General features: G+C 32.9%; 1 protein-coding gene across 1 annotated transcript in view; it reads right to left on the bottom strand.

The window, feature by feature from the left end:
* Positions 1-5,393: 5,393 nt before the first annotated feature.
* LOC147073548 (uncharacterized) overlaps positions 5,394-21,107 on the bottom strand; it is a 309,140-nt gene continuing 293,426 nt past the window's right edge. Inside the window, exons 2-3 of the mRNA XM_085944656.1 lie at positions 19,464-20,556; positions 5,394-5,425 (exon numbers count right to left, since the gene is read on the bottom strand). Of these exons, the coding sequence (XP_085800782.1) occupies positions 5,394-5,425; positions 19,464-20,202 (771 nt within the window). The 5' untranslated portion in view covers positions 20,203-20,556. The remainder of the gene's footprint in view (positions 5,426-19,463; positions 20,557-21,107) is intronic.

Here is a 21,107-nt window from a genome sequence, read left to right on the forward strand (position 1 = left end):
CAAAAGACAAAAAAAATAGAAAAAGAATCACATAGAATGCACATATTGTTCAGAAAATATTGCGATATTAATTTATTTATTCTTTTAGTTATGATGTATGTACGTTACCAGTAAATAAGGCTTTCGAGATGTATAGACGTATCTACAAAATTCCTTGGATTGACCTAGTGACATTGAAGTTAATGAGTGCACCAGCAAAACACACCCGGTCTTAATCAGGCGTAGGTATAACGGGAACCCACGATTGAAGTGTGAAGCACTAGTATTTTTTTTATTACTGAAAATGTTTCAGGAGCAGTTGCCCAAGACTGAGGTCACCATGCACTCGAGTGTGTTTTTACTAAATTGACTTGACTTTATGTTTAGTGTGCCCATGGAAGAGAGGAGTACATAGAGAATTGTAGTACTTAAATAACAAAACCTCATCAAAATTAGCGATTGGGAAACAATAATATTAACGTTCTTAGTACAATGGGAAAGGACTGAAAAGTTATGTGTTGTATCAAAACCAGAAAACTACATTAGTACCTTGGCTATATTGTGCAAGAATATTTTATTTCGTCAACCAAAACTGCTGCCAAAGTCTCTATCTATCGATCTTTCGTATCGAGTTTCGCATTTCTATATTATTAATATGTTCTGTGATATTTGTTTATTTATAAACGACACCTCCACATATGCGACTAAAGTATGCGAGCTTAGGAGAAACAGCATATTATTATTTATATATTTTTAAGCTTTTAATTGGTAAATAATACATCTGCCTTTATATTATATATAGAGAAGAGACAATCGTTGGACAAATTTAGTCATCCAGTGGTATCCAAGAGGTACGTCCGCAAGGTAGACCTAGAGGCTGCTGGATCGTTGAATTGATAAAGTTCTGCGGAAGTACGTGGCAACGCAACGCACAGGTCCGAGAGAAGTGGAAGCAGCTTGAAGAGGCCTTCACCCAGCGGTGGATAGATTCAAGCTAATGATGATGCTTATATCTGCCTTTGACGTTTTAGCCTTCTATCGCAAAACAGTTGTCGTAGAAAGAAACTCTAAAAAATAGTAAACGAAAAACTTTTACTGAACAACTTTTAAACAAATGCAACAACTATACCTTGGACCGTCCCGCCCGTAGTTGAAAAACTGTTGCATGATAATTTTGTATTTAGCCTCTAAAAGATTCAATGTTAAGGTTAGGAAAGACGTGGAAGCCTAGCAGTGCTATATTAGGTGAATTAGTCGGATGGGTCATCAATTAATGGCGTGCAGCACGGCCATTGCAACTATCGCTGTGTCAACCGGCGCATTGTCTGATGAACATGACGCATTTTGTCAGTATTCCTAGATTAAAATTTATTCTCTCAGTTGAGTTATTTATGAGTCTAGCGAATCTGTTTATTGTTATACCCTTAAAGAAGTCAGTCGTGATAATGCTCTCGTTTGTTTTACAATAATATCAATCGAAGTCACTAGTCATATATTAGTTATGTATATAAACAACATTCCTATTAGTTTAATACTCCTTTATATAATTTCTAAGAAATACCAATGCTCCAACCATACGAGTTGCAAACTTGACAATTCACTCCGATCGTTATGAGAAATCGTCAACGATTACACGCAACGATTCAGGTGCCAATTTAATCGTCTCGACACTTGTTGTTGGTCCATAGCATGCGTTGTAATTCTAGTGTAAAGATTATTAGTAAACATATTATAATCATCAGCCTGACTCTTTCCACTGCTAGATGAAGGCTTCTCCAAGCTGATTCCACTGCTCTCGGTCCTGTGCATTGCGTTTCCATGTAGTTCCGCAAAATTTTATCATTTCATCGATCCAGCGGCCTCTAAGTCTACCTTGCGGACGTTTTGTACCTCTTGGATACGCAGAGTAAAGCTAGGCTGGAGTGCTCTTGGCCGCCTGAATAATGTTTTCAAAGTGACCTCCCACTGTGCCTGAAGCGCAAAGTGTTCAACTAGTGTGTGGTTCCCGCAATCACATATGCGTGTGAAACATGGACCTAAAAACCTCAAATGGAAATAGGCTGGGCACATAGCTCAAAGAAGGGACAATCGTTGGACAAATTTGGTCATCCAGTGGTATCCAAGTAAATATATATATGTATTTATTAAACTATTTTTTGCATTCAACGAATATTTCTCATGATTTGAGAATGTAACATTATCGAAGATAATATATAATTTGAAAACACCATAAAAACAGAAAAATATAAATATCACAAAAATTATATAGTGAGACTAGAACTCACGTCCACTGGATTTGCGAAATGTGCTCTACCAACTAAGCTATTACGATGAAATAACTAGTAATTTTTGTGTAGCGCTTCAGTAAGTAGGTATATAAACATTAAGAACGTCTAATATTTATCAGTTGTATGTTTATTTACATAGAGCCTTGAGTTGGTTAAAGGAAAATCCAAGCCAATGAAACTAATTTATATGGAATTGCACAACACGTTCATGAATTAGAATCTGCCAATTTACCTATACCTGTTGAGAATAATGGATCGTTTAGAGGATGTTAAATTATCAACATAGTTTTATATATATGATTAACTTTATTATTATCAACTTCATGAATAATAATATACAGAGTAATAGATTACATTTTGTTATGCGACCGTTACAATAGACCTTCGAGTACACACTGTTGTCACGCCGGACACCCAAGTGAACATAGAACTGTAATTAGTATTAATTAGTATTTAGCATTGGCGGACAGCCAGTGCCATAGTTAAACGTATTAATAATATTCTTAAATTATTACTTATAATATTTAGTTATGTTATTATATTAGACGGCTATATATCAACAATACCTACGTAAGAAATTGTTTTTAATGGAATTAGGATTCCCGGTGAGGTGACAATATAAGTCTCGAACCTTGGTGTCTCTGTGATTGTTATTTATCTTGCTAGAATATATATATATTAAAAAAATTATAAACATTAAAATACATATTTTTAATCTAGTTGCCAACCCTGTTAAGTTAGTCATAACATGTTACTGAAGCATGCACACTTTTAACATTAAAATAAAACTGCATACTTTCGCGTGGAAAAATAAAAATGCATGCTGTGATTGTATTGGGTGAGTTTATTTTTATATTCGTGTATGGACGCAATTACACGCACACACTCGTAGATGCCCAAATATCAATAGGGTTGACAACGAAAAACAAAAGAACGCGCGGTGAAATTAGTTGTAAGCATTTTAGTTACCTACTGCCATCTAGCTATATTACCGTATATTATATTTTTTGTCGTAGATTATCTGTAATGCCGGGTCCACACCGAAAACAAGTCGCGCGACAACTCGTTAAATTTTACGATAAGCATGATAATTATCGTAAAATTTCTTAAGCAATTATGATAATTATCGTAAAATTTAACGAGTTGTCGCGCGACATGTTGCCGGTGTGGCCGCACTTTAACGCACAAGAGAACATAATATATATAAATGCAAAAAAAAGAGCGAGACAGAAAGAAGATAATATATTAAACGTAGTAGAAAGTTAAAAATGTGTGCTCGAATCCCACTCAAAACAATTATTTTTCAAAGTACCTACCTATATTTTTCTAATAAGTATGTAAGTTTATTTCTGTGGTTTCAAAAAAATGTATTTTCAATAAAAAGAATCAACATATTCTCAATTTTTATTTATTTTCAGTTGGTGTTGAATAATAAAACTGACTAAGTATTTAATTTATAAAATGATATTCTTCGTTATTTTGGTAAGGTAGTTAGTTAGTTAAGGCTATACCTCAGTTGAGGCATGCTCTAAAAAAATCGTGGCTAGGCGATGCGCGGATTGTGGGTCGCGGGTGCAAATGACGTATGCTGAACAAAATATAATTTGTCATATAAATCCAACATGCGTCCATTTAATGTTCTGTTTATTGTTCTATTAGTAACAATAATAATATATTCATTGACATGTTTTCTTTTTCAAGTAAATGGGTAACGTTTTTAGTCATCTTTACACGATTTAAGAATAAATACCCCCGTCGCCATCACGAAACAAATTGACGTGTACCCAGCTCAACGTTCTCTCTCCGAATGCCAGCGAGTCCAAAATTTCGTCGCGCCTATGGTTGAAAATTATTTGCCGTTTCACTGATGTATCGCCTTAAGGTGACGCATCAGTGAAACGCCAAATAATTTTCAACTGTACGCGTGACGAAATTTTGGACTCGCTGCCATTCAGTGAGAGAATGTTGACCCAGGAACACGTCACTTTGCTGCGTGATGGCGACGGGTCAATTAATTCTAAAATCGTGTAAAGATGACTAAAAACGTTACCCATTTACTTTAAAAAGAAAACATGTCAATGAATATATCATTATTGTTACTAATAGAACAATAAACAGAACATAAAATGGACGTGTGTTGGATTTATATGACAAATAATATTTCGTTTGACAGGCGTCATTTTCACCCGCCACCCGCAATCCGCGCATCGCCTAGCAACGATCTTTTTAGACCGTGCCTCAACTAATGCATGGCCTTAATAACATGCATAGTTTGAAAACACCTCATATATATTCTTAGGTACTAGAGAAAATCTTTGATACCTACTCAAACTCGCATCCATTAAGATATTTTAAAATTATATATTATGTCCACTAAAAAATGTTAAATTCTCAAATCTTGTGAATTAATATTTGAATAAAAAAAATAGTTTAAGTAGTTAGTTGTTATAAAATAAAATAAAATATTCATGACGAAAATGTTGTCAAATAGTAATGTGACCCAACAGTGTTTCTGTCGTCATATTGGATATATTAATGTGACTGAACTCAAAATCAGATTCTTGAACTGAAAAAAGGTATTTTAAAACACCAATAATTGACATTTGAGTTGTAGTGATAAAATACATAAACGATTCTGAAAATATTAGCAAAGTGGTTGTACAAAATACTATTGAACCACTGAGACATTGACCACTGAGGTGGTCTATTGAACCGTCAATTTAGTGGGTAATAATATTTTGTTTGTTCATTTTAATATAATAATATTGTTACAATAACACTATATACATAAGTAGTAACTAGTAGTTATTTTGCATGGTATTCATGAGTAAATATTAATATATTCAAAGTGCATTTTCATAGCAAAAGTGACATAAGGAAAATTGATAGAATAAAATTGTTTCTAGAAATGAATATTAAACGCGAAATATATTATGGCGCATGTCGCGTACTATCACGTGACGTCACAGTAAGCTGCCGCTACGGGAAAAAATGTATAATGTCGTTTTTCTTGATGTTTAAAATGTTATCAGACTAATGCTCCTATCACGTAGTACATTTTGAACCTTTAAACGAACATTGTCAGTTAGCAAAATTTGCTGAAATCATCAGAACAATTCAATGAGATCACCTCACGCTGTACTGCACTGCATCGACACCTGCTTGATTCAATGAACGTTTTTATCATTTTTTACATGCCTACACATTTTCGAATCATATCAAAATTACGTTTTTTTTTTGTTTTTAGCGATTGGCACTATGTATTTTCTATAAGAATATTGTCTATTATCTATGGTCTGCGGGTTGGGTTCCGTTCAAAGTATTATTGAATTTGCAGAAACTCGTTACTAGGTTAATCCATCATTGAATTTACAGAAATCGTGTTCGTTCAAAATATTCAGCAAAATGACGAAACCATAGACTAAATTTGTCGCCGTGAGAGCGTGACAGTACGCGACATGCATCTCAATATAATCACAACCTAACCGATATTTCGATATTTCATAATTGAATAAAACCCCAATTATAAAAAAAAACTTTTTTATTATATTCTCTCCAATCCACATGAATCCTGGCTGACTTAGAAAGAGTTTCTTAACAGAATTTTTATAATAATTTTACTAACATGATATGACGTAAATTTCTTATATCCCAGATTTGATCCTGATACTCACAGGTTCATAAACGCACACATTACCATTCATCCATCGCAAGCATCTAGTATTTATTAATCCAAAGAATAAAGCCACAGGCTCCCAATCTTTTTCGAGTCGTGATCCAATATTATAATAGATATTAATTTAAACACACTGATGATTCACGCGTGGATTATCAATTACGGTTTGTCACACTATACTTTATGGATATACGATTGAGTTAACAATAGATTTCTTAGATTTCTCTACGCAAGGACACGCGGATTCTTTCCTTATGATAATGATAATAAAATGATTTTTCCGACTCGTTTTCTTCTGAGTAAGCTATCAATACAAACCCTGTCTACCCGAAAGTGCTCTTTTAAAGCATTTCTTTTTACTTCTTCGTAGGTTAATTTACAATACGTCTATACTAGCAAATAGTAATTTTCATGTTCCCACCAATATCACTCGTAACTCTGCGGTCTTCATGATACCCATTCGCAGGAGGGTTGTGATGCTGTGTATCGTGCGATTAACCTATTTGATCATTTGATCTCACCATAATGATTGATTTATTTTTTATTAACTACCTATATCATGTTTGTGGATGTGTTAAATAGGTTAACTTTATAATTGTATTTATCATTTTACTATAATATCTACATAAGCACATACTTTTTTTTATACTTTCTTGTTATATTGGTTGTTATTTGTAATTAGGTCATTTTATAATTCGTATTTATTCTGTGGCAAATCGCTGTAAATAAATTAAAAATCGGTGTGTGTACTTATGTACGCGCGTTAGAAGTTATACTTCTTTGGCGTAACAAAACAAAAACAAAACTTGTGATAACCTAGATTCTTTGACTAGCTCTTATTTATCTTGTTAAATTACACACCCAAGAAAAAGGACCTCTTATTAGAACGCCGTTGGTTTATTTCTATACACTTTAACTTATATTAGGTACTAAATTAAATAATTATTTATTGTTGTTTTTATTTTTAAAGTAACACCTGCCACTATGACGTTTAATAGTTTGTTTACGTAAGGAATTTCAAGTGGCCGACAATAATAAATTCGCTGCCTAGGCAACGGAACAATTCTAAACTGTAATATTTATTATACCGTATAATCTTCACGATTGAAGTATCATACTGTGGCGTAATGGTAGTGCGTTCGGCTAATAACCGAACAATCGGTGGTTCAAATCCAATCAAGTGCGTTTATTTATGTGTGAAAAAATAAATTCATGTCACACGCCAAAAACACATCTGATCTGATTTTCCAAACGCGCATAAATAAGTATAACTTCAATAAATAAATAAGTCTCCCTTCGTAACATTTTAGTTTAAGTCTTTACATGTTATGAAGAATAAATTTTAACATATCAATACAATCATGAACGACAATAACCCTTGTATGAGAATATTGAACTGCTCTACAACTAGTGAGGTCTCATCAGAGTCATAGAATTTAGTGATCGGTCAATGTAAAGTATGTTGACCCGTTTCAACGAACTGCATACAATAATAGAAAAATCATGAATCATTGAGTCAGTCATAACTACGCTGAAAAGAAACTTGTATATAGGTATGTGAAGACATCGATGTATTTCACGAGTGGGCGTTGTTTTTTCCGCATATGAATAGTATTTAAATCTATCGGAATTTTTAAGTATTAATCTACTAGACACAATCATGATCATTAAATCAAGGAATTGCAATACCGAATGAATATATCAATATCAGTATTTCGGTATTTCTTATTGAATACCGGTACACATTAACTGCTGACTGGATAATTACTTCTTAATTACCACATTTAAATAGCATGCTAATTACATAGAGTGGCCACTCAATCGTTATGCGCTGGGCACGTCTTTAACGTCCAATGTATTAATACCAGTATTCGTCAAAAAATATATTATAGAAAAAAAATACCTATCAATAACTATTAAATTATAACTATAAACACTACATATTAAGAACAATTCAAAACACTATTTATGGCAACCTAAAGTATCTACCTACATTAGTTTTGTTTACCTCTATAAAAATGTATTGAATCTAATATATTTTTAGAAGTAGAAATATTTAAAAATACGCCCAGATACAGGAAAATCTCTCTCAAATTCAACGTTATTGTTGGATGTACTACCAATATTCGATCAATTATAGATTAATTGGAAATGTTTGCAATGGATATTTTATTTTACGAAATATGTTAATTCATCGCGACAATTCCATAAATATATTTGAGGGATTTTGTTTTAATATTATTTAAAGTTTGTTGGTTAAAGTCGTTTTGGCAGCATACAAAGTATACTCATAGTAATTTTAATGTACAATATAATATTATAGTAGTAATGAAAAAATAACATTAAATTCATTTTTGAAAACATAAACGTGTATGCTTTCTTAATACCGAAAATACTGGTATTTTAGATTTTTAAAACCGGTATTTCGGTATCGATAAATAAAAATTGAATACCGGTTTTGTAATCCCTACTTAAATCCACGGAAAACGTAGAATATATGACTATAAAAGACATAAATTCATAATAAATTATAGTGGTGATTTTACAATAATTCATTGTTTTAAAGAAATAAATTGGAAGGGGTTATATGAATTTAAGCACAGTTCGATTTTCGAATTGAACGTATTATTGGTAGCAAGTCATTTGTTTTCTTTTATTGGCAGATCCAAAAATAATATACCGACTATTGTTAGTCTACATAGGCCTTCTTACGCATTTTTTGGTATTTTACGTGGTTATTCATCTTAAATAATATAATGGTCGATGTATTAGCATTGGCTGCAAATATAAAATTGACGAGGAAGTATCATTTCACAGGTATTTATAGCTAAATTTTATATTCATATACTAGCTTTGATACGGTAATATAATATGGGATAGGTACATGAAATGTCAAATTTAATTCATTTAACGAATTTAAGTATTAAAGGCTTATTTTGTAAATATTACTATACATAATCATGTAATATGTAATTAAATAATATGATGAATCTAAAATTACATATAGTGAAACTGTATGCTTTTCTTCAAATAAACCTCCAATACTAAGTTAAGCTGCAATTACATTATGATCACGTCACGTACTGTCACATGCTGGTAAGGCGACAAATTTATTCTATAGTTTTTTCATTCCACAGAATATTTTGAATGATCACTATATCTATAAATTCAATGACTGAGAATGCCAACTCTAATGTATTAGTATTTTAAATTATTATTCATGCTTTTTTCAATTAATTTTAACAATTTCTACGTGTGCGTACGTTAACATTAAGGTTCAAATAGACTATATGACGATCGGGCACATATATGCTAAGAGCGTTTTAGTGTCTATGATCAAATCTATGCCATTCCGACATTTATACATACATATTGTATGACAGCTATGACTTCGTATTTACACTCTGTGACACCCTGTGACACAGGACGCCAACATAAGAAACGGGTTTTTCAACATATATATGACCGATCGTCATAGAGTGTATTTGAAGCATTACTTGCGATATTGCATCCATAGATAATATTTTGAACAGAACCCTACCTGCATGCCATAGATAATAATTTAATAGAATATCCACAGAGAAAACCACTAAAAATAAAGAGCACGTAATTTTGACATTAGTCGAAAATGTGTAGGCATGTAGAAAATAATTAAAAAAAACGTTCATTGAGTCATACGGGAACTGGAGTCAACTTGTACTACACGTAGCACCTCTGACAAACCTGAAAGCTTTCTCGTGGAGCGATATTATAAGTACATATTAATAAAGTTTGTTTTAGTTATGAATTACCAACATAACATTGATTCTTAAAGTTTATTAAAATAGTACTTTTACGTAAAGTTAGAGTGAAACAATGCTATGAAAATATGGCTTTGAAAGCTCATTTACGACTTAAATCAACTTACATAACAATATTATTAATATGTATCTCTATACAAACAATGTTGAATAATTATATTAGGTAGTAGACCGGTGATTAATTAATTAAACTAGAAGAGATTTTGAATAGGCTCTGTTTTGAAAATTATATTACACTATTGATAAATGTTTTACATAGATATTTATTGATAAATTAATCAATGAATCTGTATCAGTGGCGAGGGGTGGAGGTAGGCTGTTCAGATTTGACATAAATAGTGCACATTACGCTTTGTCCGTCATACTTATTTGTTTTCATTTGACTAATAATACAATTTGCAGATAGTGCTGGTTATTTTACAACGTTTTTCTTAGCTTGTATTCTTATTTGTCCGGTGGTTCTTTGTCCGGTACAAATCTTGCAATCGATTTTCAACTAACTTTCCGACTAGCTATACATTTGAAACTTTTAGAATATATCAGAACGCGATGCCAATGCATTTTTTTAAAATACTTTTACCCATCTTTAAGCAGAATTGAATTCATTTTCAGTTAATTCTGTTTTGTATGAAAAGTTATTTCGACACCATTATTGGTTGCTAGTGGTCTGGGGTCCTAGCAACTAATTTATTAATATATACGTGCGTTAGCGTTACTATGGAAATCAATATGACATGTCAAAATGACATTTCAGTATTATTTCTATCAAGTACAAATTTTTTTGATTGTTTAAGCTAGTCAAGTTTTTATGATTCAACAGAAAATTTAAAAAAATTGTATGTAAAAAGTTCATTTTATCTTGTAATTATTTTAATATTAAATTTAACCCTGCCTAAACCAAACCATAATAGTTTATGTATGATATGGGCTATCGGACAAAAATATTGCACACTTTTTCAGTCATTCTTATTTGTTTTCGTTGAATTGAGAATACATTTTATGAATGGTGTTGGCTACTTTTTAGAAATTAATTAAGCCCTGCCTAACCAAACCACAATCGATAAAAAATATTATTCTATCGATAAAATATCAAAAATTATATAACGTTTAATGGCATAATTTTAGATGTTTTATAGATAAACGAATATTTTTTTTACTATTATCTACTATGGCTTAGATTAGACAGGGTTTAATTGAATTTTAAAAACTAACAAATACTATTCTATACATTGTACTCTTACCTTAACGAAAACAAATACATTTGACTGACAAAGTTTAATGTGCACCATTTATGTTGGATCTTAATATACTACCTCCATCCTTCGCCTCTGTTGTACAAGCATAATAAAAAAAATCTAACAGTTTGATCCATGTATTAATAAGTACATACAATGTATATTGTATGTCTTGTTATACACAAACACTTGACAGTTAATTTGTAAAAAGCAGAGTTACATTGGCCGAATCAATAAAATCAACCAGAGACACTGACCGCCAAAACCGACTATTGAACCTGTTAAATTTAAAATACACTCGTAGAGAAAATATGCATCATAGCTTCCATACACACTACACTACTAATAACAAATTCTAATGCAGAAGCGTACTTACATAGACAATATTATTCTCACGCTAGCAATACCTACTGAATGTAAGACTCACACACATATATGTAATTGTATATACTATATAGTACGAGGAAAATATATTAGTATTTTTCGGACAATATCCGCCAAAATAGCATAAACGTACAAAGACCTTAAAACTGAGTCGTCGATCTTCGTAAATTGTAGTTCATTGAATTATGATTGGAATCGAGATCTTCGCAATAATCTTAATATTGTGTTACTGTAAAATTTACAGATACTTTTATCAAAGGACGTTTTCAAGTATTTTACAACGTTTTTATTAGGTCGTATTCTTATTTGTCCGGTGGTTGTTTGTCCGGTACAAATCTTGCAGTCGATTTTTAACTAACTTCCCGACTAGCTAGACATTTGAAACTTTTATAATATATCAGAACACGATGCCGATGCATTCTTTTAATACTTTTAGCCATCTTTAAGTAGAATTGAATTCATTTTCAGTTAATTTTGTTCTGTATGAAAAGTTATTTCGGAAGAAATCCGTATTCCAATCCACTATTATTGGTTGTTAGGGGTCTGGGGTCCTAGCAACTAAATTATTAATATATACGTGCGTTACTATGGAAATCAATATGAAATGTCAAAATGACATTTCAGTATTATTTCTATCAAGTACAAATTTTTTTGATCGTTTAAGCTAGTCAAGTCAAGTTTATATGATTCAACAGAAAATTTAAAAACGTTATATATAAAAAGTTCTTTTTATCTTGTAATTATTTTTTATTGACTACGAACAGGTGTGTAGTTTACAAAATATTATTAAATTTTTCTTAACAGTTTGATTTGAATTTAAAATTATGATTTAATAAAAGACATCGTTATTAGATGCTGTCTGTCTATTTCTAGACGAAGATCTCCCAAATTTCCTCAAATAATGTTATATACTAAGGTTGTTGTGAAGTTTTCTATCCGTGTTTTTGGAACATTTGTAGAGAAATATAATATAAAGACGCATCCTCAAAATTACTTGGACTGAAAGGTGACAAAATGTTGAAGATATCAATCCAGTAAAATGTATTCTTAATTCAAAGAAACCAAATAAGAATGACTGAAAAAGTGTGCACATTTTTTGTCGGATTGCTCTACCAAAACTATTATGGTTTGATTATGGCAGGGTTTAATTGAATTTTAAAAATTAACCTACACCATCTGCAAATTGTGTTCTTAGTTTAATGAAAACAATTAAGTATGACTGATAAAGTTTAGTGTGCACTATTTATGTCGAATCTTAACAGCCTACCCCCCTTCACCTCTCACGACTGATTTGGGACAATGGGCGAAAGAGTGTTGGAAGACCCTAATTGCAGTGGTTGAATAGCATGGTCCAGGAGAGATTGGTATTTGAATTGGTGGACGATTTCTGAGGATAGCCTGGATTAGGGATGATGACCAACCCCGGGCTATTGTGCTACGAGTGGTTAAGTATTATATTATACCAACATAATATTAATATATAGTACATTTTTTCTTGATCCACAATGTAACTAGATATTTTATTAAATGTTGTATTTATAACTATTTACGGTGGCATATGTATGTAATATTATTTAGCAATTCAGATTCGTTGATCTCATATAGGTATATAGTTCATTAGACGCGTAACACAAATATTGATTTCGCTTTTCGTTGTGACGTATATAATACTCGCCAATTTGTTTCTCGGAAATTGTGATTGATCTTATGATTTTTTGGCGCGTTTGCTTCGGCTCAAAGATCATTCTTTTTTGTGAAATATATAATATAAAAAAACTAATATAGTATGTTGGTATTTTATATAAAAAAAACTATTTATTTTATTTTGTTTTAGCCTGCGATATCTTCCGCTTGAAATATGGAAGAGAAATATACAAAATTAACATTTAACAAATAAAAGCGATGTACGAGGTTTGAATCTAAGCGCGCGGCCCCATACCCAGCCGTTGGATTTCCATGAAAATCCGGTCAGTGCATCAAAACACGTACATCAGTAGGTACCACACTCGTCAGCCCATGCGATCGGTGACGATTGGATGTAGACGCGCGCTTCTCGTGACGAATTGTGGAAATTGCGCTATTTTTGAAAAGTTTTATACTTGATTTCAGAACCTTTTGAAATATCGTGATAAAACTTGACGTACCTAATTAATACTTATATTGGTAATTTACCAAGTGAACAAGTTTCATAAGTATTGATCAAGTACTCGTAATTTGTAATTTATTTTTCAACAGGCAGACAATAATTTAAAAAAAAAATCGGTGTGTGTACTTATGTACGCGCGTTAGAAGTTATACTTCTTTGGCGTAACAAAACAAAAACAAAACTTGTGATAAACTTGATTCTTTGACTAGCTCTTAATTATCTTGTTAAATTACACACTCAAGAAAAAGGATCGCTTATTGAAACGCCGTTGGTTTATTTCTATACACTTTAACTTATATCAGTAAATTATTATATAAGGGTTTCTCGTTGTTTTTATTTTTAAAGTACTCTAGTTTTAAAGTACTAAGTCAATCTGACGTTTAATCGTTTGTTTACGTAAGGAATTGCAAATGGCCGACAATAATAAATTCGCTGCCTAGGCAACGGAACAATTCTAAACTATAATATTATACTGTATAATCGTCACGATTGCAGTATCATTCTGTGGCGTAGAAGTAGTGCGCTCGGCTGATAACCGAACAATCGGTGGTTAGAATCCAATCGAGTGCATATTTTTCGTGTGAAAAAATAAATTATGTAGGTATTACATGTAACACGCCAAAAAATACACTCTGATCTGATTTCCTAAACGCGCCAAAAGAAGTATAACTTCAAAAAACTATATATTTTGCTGAATTATCATGGAAATGACTATAGTGGGCCTTGGTGGAAACAGTCAAAACACTGTTAAAAAAGCATATATTTTTAAATCGCAAACGGACATTTTCAATTTTATTATTAGTATAGATTGGTTTCAAATAAACGACGTGAATAAAATATAAAACCAAAAATCTTTTAAATTTTGACAGTGGCTGAATATCTTGAACCTAGAATCACTTGAACAAGACTGAGGTCACCGTACACTCAAGTATGCTTTACTGAATTTACATGACTTTAATTTAAGAGTACCCATAGGAGAAAGGTGCATATAGAGCCAAAATAAAATAATAACATAAAGAATAATAATATGACTATCACATTTTTCACGTTAAAGTATCGCCATATTATAAGATGTTCATATTATTAATCTCTCCGTTGTAGTACCTAGTTCAGTCTTGTTGTGTCCAAAATATTTCGTGTAAAATACAAAAATGTCGAGTTTTAAAAGCGGTATTAGTCGGGATTATTTTAGCCGGGCGGTGCAGTGAGGCGTTGCACATTTTTTTCGATCGGCTGCGCTAGCCAAAATGCAGAATGCACCAGCATGAAATTTCTTGGCCATTGACCCGATTTAAAAAATATATATACTATATGAGTCCGCTTTGTACTTATGCATTCTGGCCAGAGATTTTCAAGTTCAGAGAAAGAAAAATGAAAAACACTACTCGATATTATGAAACTTAGACAATGTTTGTGGTTAAAATTTAAAGTTTTATAGAAGGTAATAGTGATTTTAATAAACTATTTCTTTTATTCAACGAATAAGAGTTAAAATTTCAGAATTTAACATTTTATACACTGAATATACCTATATGATTTGAAAATATTTCATGCACATACACACTAGAAAACTAGACACCTGACGGGACTTGAACCTGTATCTGCTGGATACAAAATGATTTTTTCTAGTGTGTATATGCATGAGATGTTTTCAAATTATGTATATTCAGTATATTATTTAATGTTACATTCTGATTTTTTAACTCTTATTCGTTGAATAAAAGAAATAGTTTATTAAAATTATTAGCAAGTACAGGCGGACCTCGACTTACGAACGTTCGACTTTCGCACAATTCGCTATTTCGCACATTTAAAAAAAAAATCGTTTTTTTAAAACGTCGCGCTGGCCGTCACTTGCATCCTGCTCGCACCCGTCACTTTGCTTTTGAGCTAGCTAGGATAGGTTTATTCTTGCGCAGGAGCGCGTGCGGGCGTGTCATGTTGTGCGTTTTGCTAATTTTATTCATTTGAAATTTTTCACCCTAAAAATTTATAAACATGAGTGAGAAACGGAAAAACTGCAGTGTTGATACGAACAAAGAGAAATCAAGGATTTATAAACTTCACATGACGTTCTGATTGCGGTGAATCTTTTGCTTCAATCGGACGTTCGTATGATACAAACAGGTCTACTACGATATGTTCAATTTTGAAAAGTAAAAATAAAATTAAGGAATATGTCACAAATTGTGGAAATATATCTTTAAAGGTTGTTTCCAAAAGACACGGCATAGTTATGGATGAAATGGAAAAATATAAATCTTAAATCTTAATAAAAAATCTTAATAAAAAAGCATAAACCTTCTAAAAACCGATTGACATTGCTTCTTGGTGGAAACTTGGCTGGTGATTTAAAATTGATGCCAATGTTAATTTATCAACCAGAAAATCCCAGAGCATTGAAAGGGAAGGATAAAGAATTGCTTCCAGTAATCAAATAAGAAAGCCTGGGTTTACTGCGTTAATATTAAAAGATTGGTTCACTTTACATTTCGTGCCAGCAGTTAAGCAATATTGTAAAATTAATGATTTACCATTTAAAATAAAGAAGAACTTTTTAAGGGTAACACCCGCAAACCCCACTTAAACATGTCTCTTAAACATCTTATAATATTTCAAAATACACACTATTTAATTTTTTTTACTTCCCTCTACTTTCGAACATTCAACATTCGCACACCTTTTCAGGAACCAATTATGTGCGAAAGTCGAGGTCCTCCTGTATAAGTACGTTATAAAAACTAAATAATAGAGTAATCCGCGATGTCAGTTAGTAATTAAGAAATTAATTAACACTTACCGTAATTTAATATACTAAAACTGATAGCCAACATAATAACGCAATTCGATTCACTTATGGTGGAACTACACTACATAATTTGAAAGCACATCAGTTGAAAAAAAATACAGCAAGTGCAAGTACGTTTTCACAATTTGTGTAGTGTTTCAGAAATCTAAAAGCCATTAGTTAATTTCGTCGTAATTAGAGAGGACGCACAGCGTTTAGTTGGCGCGAATCCAGTGAACGTGGGTTCGTGTACCGCTGGCTGGGCGTTGTATTTTTTCAAAATTATATTTTCTAGTATTTTTAAATTACGTACGTTCAACAAAAAATAATAATTAACTATTTTTTCATTTGTTATTTTTTACCGGTTAGTATTTACAGTAATACCTACTTGATTTAAAATACAAAAGCCGATCGCCAATAGTAGCTCAATTTGAAAAGCGCTTCAGAGAGTATTAATAGACATTAGTTAAAATTTGTCGCAATTAAGTATAGCGCCTTTAGCATAGTGGATATATGTGCATGGGCGTGATATCCGAGATATACAGGTTCGATTCCTGCGGGGTGGGGTGTCTTACTTTTTCAAAAAAGATAATATATTTTGTCAGAAGTGTTTTCAAAATTATGTATGTTTAAAAAATATTAGTTTCTCAAATCGTGTAAATTGTTCGATGAATAAAAAATATAATGTATATTTTCGCATAATTAGAACTGTTCTCAATCTGTGTCCAAGAGTACCTAGTCAATATTTTAATATGGTTAAAAATAGCTTTTGTCAAGTTATGAAAATATTGTGTGACCTTGAAATGGGTCCAATTCGCGACCGGCGCTCTCTAGTTTACCACATGCGGCTGCATTGTATAGACGGCGTGAGTAAGCGCTTTCGTCGGCGACTAAATTCGCTTCCAGCGCGGTTAGACGCCGAATTCGTCGCCGGCCGATAGACTCATTTCATTGTTTGTCAGAGTGGAATTATGCCCAGCGCATTCATTATGTTAGTACACACCGCTGACAACAATGTAATATTGCATCGCGCCGAGCGAATAATTGGAACGCATAGATTATATTCGAGAAACGAGACGCATGTCGTGTTTTCGTCCAAGTTTTGTCCGGCTGAGAAAAGAATAGAGAAATTATTTAATGTTAATATTATTAATACAATTATTATTTGATTATTGCATTGGTTTGTTTGACTACTGCTGTTTTAATGTCCAACGTGTCAATCGCACCATAGGTAGGTCTATAAAGGCCGGTTCGGATTAGTCGAGCAGTTTTGTAATTCAACATGTACCTATGAACAGAAAAATTTAGTCGAGTAATTTAGTAAAATCATTTAGTCGAGTCAATCCATTTTGTTCAATTTTTTCGGTCGAGTAGCAGCCACAACCACCTCTCACTAAATAACAAATAAGCTACGAGACAAGTCTGGACACGTTATCTTTAGTCAAGTTCATTAGTTGCCGACAATGCATTATTTTAAAACTTTTGACTATCTTTAAGCAGAATTGAATTCATTTTCAGTTAATTCTGTTTCATATGTTTCGGGAAAAAATCGTTAAAAGTCATATTTACTACTCACTATTATTGGTTGCTAAGGGGGTCCTAGCAACTAAATTATTAATATATACGTGCGTTACTATGGAAATCAATATGAAATGCAAAATTAAATTTCAGTATTCTATATTCAGTATTTCTATCAAGTACAAAAAAAGTATTTATTAATACATAGAATTGTCAAGTTTATATGATTCAACAGAAAATTTATAAACGTGGTATATAAAAAGTTCTTTTTATCTTGTAATTATTTTAATTTCATTAAACCCTGCCTAAATAAACTATAATAGATAAAAGATATTATTCTATCTATAAAATATCCAAATTAATGTATGATTTAATTGTATAATTTTAGATATTTTATACTTAGATAGACGAGTATTTTTTATTATTATTTCTATTATGGCTTGGATTAGACAGGGTTTAATTGAATTTTAAAAACAACGAAAGCTAGCTACACAGTGTAGTCTTAGTTCAATAAAACAAATACGTATGACTAACAAAGTTTAATGTGCACTATTATGGCAGGTATTAACAGCCTACCTCCACCCTTCGCTATGGACTGATACAGTACACCCTCCTCATATGCGAGGGAGCAATTGGAATACCTGATTGTAGGAGGATTGCCAGGAAGACGATTTGAGGATGCCTCACTCCAGGCTGCTGCACCCGGAATGATTATTATGATAAACTAGTTTTAATAAATAAATTGAGAACAACACCCCATTTATAGTATGTTAGAAAGAGTTATGGTACTTTTTTTTTTTTTTTTTTTTGTGATTTTACCGAGGCTTTGACTGCGACTCGCTGTCATATCGCCTCTTCTCTTCTAGAAGGGGATCCTTCGATCAGGTCCTCACTCCTATTCTGTTAAATGGCTTTATAGTTATTTTGTCTAGCTCTTCCGTCTTTCTTTCTTTCTTCTTTAGACGCCAGTGTTTTATGCACCAGAATCGCTCTCCTCCGTATCCATCCCTTCTGTATTTTCGATACATCGTGTAATCATTGAATTTCAGATAGTCTAATTCAGACCTCAGCCAAGTCTCTGAGATTAATGCTATTGAAATTTTTTGTCTTATTAAGTAGAGTTCTATATCATCCTTTTTTTGCTTCATACTTCTGGCATTCCATTGTAAAATCCTAATTTGTTTTTTATTATCCATTTTGCTCCAGAACCTCCCCTAGAATTTCCTTTAAGTGTCCTTCTTTGAATTGTTTGCATACCCAGTCCACTGCTTTAATTATTAGTTGTTTAATGATCTGCTGCCAGTCTCCCCCTTTCAGCAAGACTTTCATAATTTCTCCCATCGCGTTAATCTTCCCCTTTGAATTTTTTTTATTTTTTGTAGGCTTTACGCTACTACCTGTAGATATTATTGTTGAGCCTGAAGCTTCTACCACCGCTTCTTCTTTCTTTTTGTTTTCCTTAGTTTTTTGAATTGTTTCGCTTTCATCTCTTCCTACGATTTTTTTTTGTTTTAATATGTCAGCATAGCTATTATTTAACATATTTTTTTTTGCTTCCTTGAAAGGTATGTTCATTTTTTTCATTGATTCTTTGCAATTCTTTTCCTCTTGCCACTTTGGGCATTTTTGGCTGTTTGCCGCGTGGTTACCTTTGCAATTGATGCACGTAATTTCCTCATTTTTTTCGCAGGTTTTGTGGTTTTCACCACACTTAGGGCACGTTTCTACTGTACGTCCGCAATTGTTCGCGATATGCCCATATCGCCAGCATTTGTAGCATTGCATAACCCTGAATACATACGGTTCTACAGCAAAAGAGACTCCATATATGTAAATTGTTCTCGGCAATATTTTCTCCCCAAATTTAATACTGACTGACGAGGTCTTTGTCAGCTCTCCTGTATCACCTTTTCTTGTCAACCTCTTAAGGTTGATTACTTTTGCATCACTTTTGATTTCCATTTGCAGTTCTTGGAGGTCCATATCAATATCGACTTTTCTTATTACTCCATAAGAGCAGGAGTCATTCTCTTTGGTCACAAAACCGAGATCTTTGAGTTCTCCAGCTTGTTTCACTTTATCTGCTTCTTTTTCGTCTTCTACTTGGATGTACGTCTTTAAATTTTTATTGTAAATTTTCTGTACTTTTACTCCTGCCTTATGCAGCATCTGCGCTATTTTCAATTTTAATGGAATTTTACTTCCCGTCGCTATCATGAAGATGTTTTGGTTTCCCTTTGGAGTGACCCCAGAGTCTCTTCTGGGTTTTTTTCCAGACGTCACCGTCTGCCATTCTTCTTCTTTTTCTCCAACCACTTCCTCTTCATCATCTTTTCTTTTCTTCTTCGTTTTTTTGGTTTCATTCACTTCCATCGTGGTGTTTTCCATTTTATTGCTTTTGCCGTTCACGCGGTCTTGGAATTCGCGCAACAGTGTGAACAAAAAACAGTGTGGACAACCCCTCGCTTCACAGCGTTTGACGCACTCCCCACACAAAGTGCACTATCCGTGCAACAATAAATATTTTTCACTTTTTCTCAAGCACTGGCACTGATTGTCAAAATCACATGGGACCACACATGTTGAGTTTATTGTCAAATTCATTTACAAACAATATTATTTTTGTTGTATCCCGTATTTATAACCGTTCGCGAGTAACCAGGCGAATAGCGTCCCGAATACGCAAGCGAAGTTGTACAACCTCACTCCACCGCTGTTGGCTTCCGACTGTGAGTTATGGTACTTTGTTTTAGAGAGAGATGGTTCAAGTTGGCATTTTTTTGACTTACATTGACTTAAAATTTAAACCAGTATGAATCTTCTATCAGTGTGCTATCAATCGCATCCCTAAAATCAGGAAGCAATTTTAATAAGACAGTAATGAAGGGTTATTTTCTCAACCGAAACGGGTCGCGGGCATTTTTGCGGTCTCTCAAAGTCTGGGAAATTAAAATTCCTAGCCCGGGGCTGGCATCTGTTATCATTCCGGATTGACCGATCTCGTCAGTCGTAACGTCACGTCGAGTTTGCCGGACTATAAAATGCGCCAGTGACGGTGAAACAAGACAAATTGCTATCATTCAATTGATACTTCTTCTTCTTCCTTATGGTATTACAGCTTTCTGTAGGTCTTGGCGTTACACAGCACATGACTATTGTCCAGGTATGTCCAAAGCCATTCCCAAATCTCTTATACCTTCATCATTGTGAACGAGATCGACAAGCTTTTCGTTTGCCTTCTACCTTCCCAAAAAAAAAATGTTTGTTATGTTTTCCATTCTACGTTTCATTGC

The sequence above is a fragment of the Rhyacophila brunnea genome, unplaced genomic scaffold (assembly GCF_057557595.1).
Source record: "Rhyacophila brunnea isolate RB1 unplaced genomic scaffold, BYU_Rbru_1.0 scaffold_17, whole genome shotgun sequence".
Classification (NCBI taxonomy): Eukaryota; Metazoa; Arthropoda; class Insecta; order Trichoptera; family Rhyacophilidae; genus Rhyacophila; species Rhyacophila brunnea.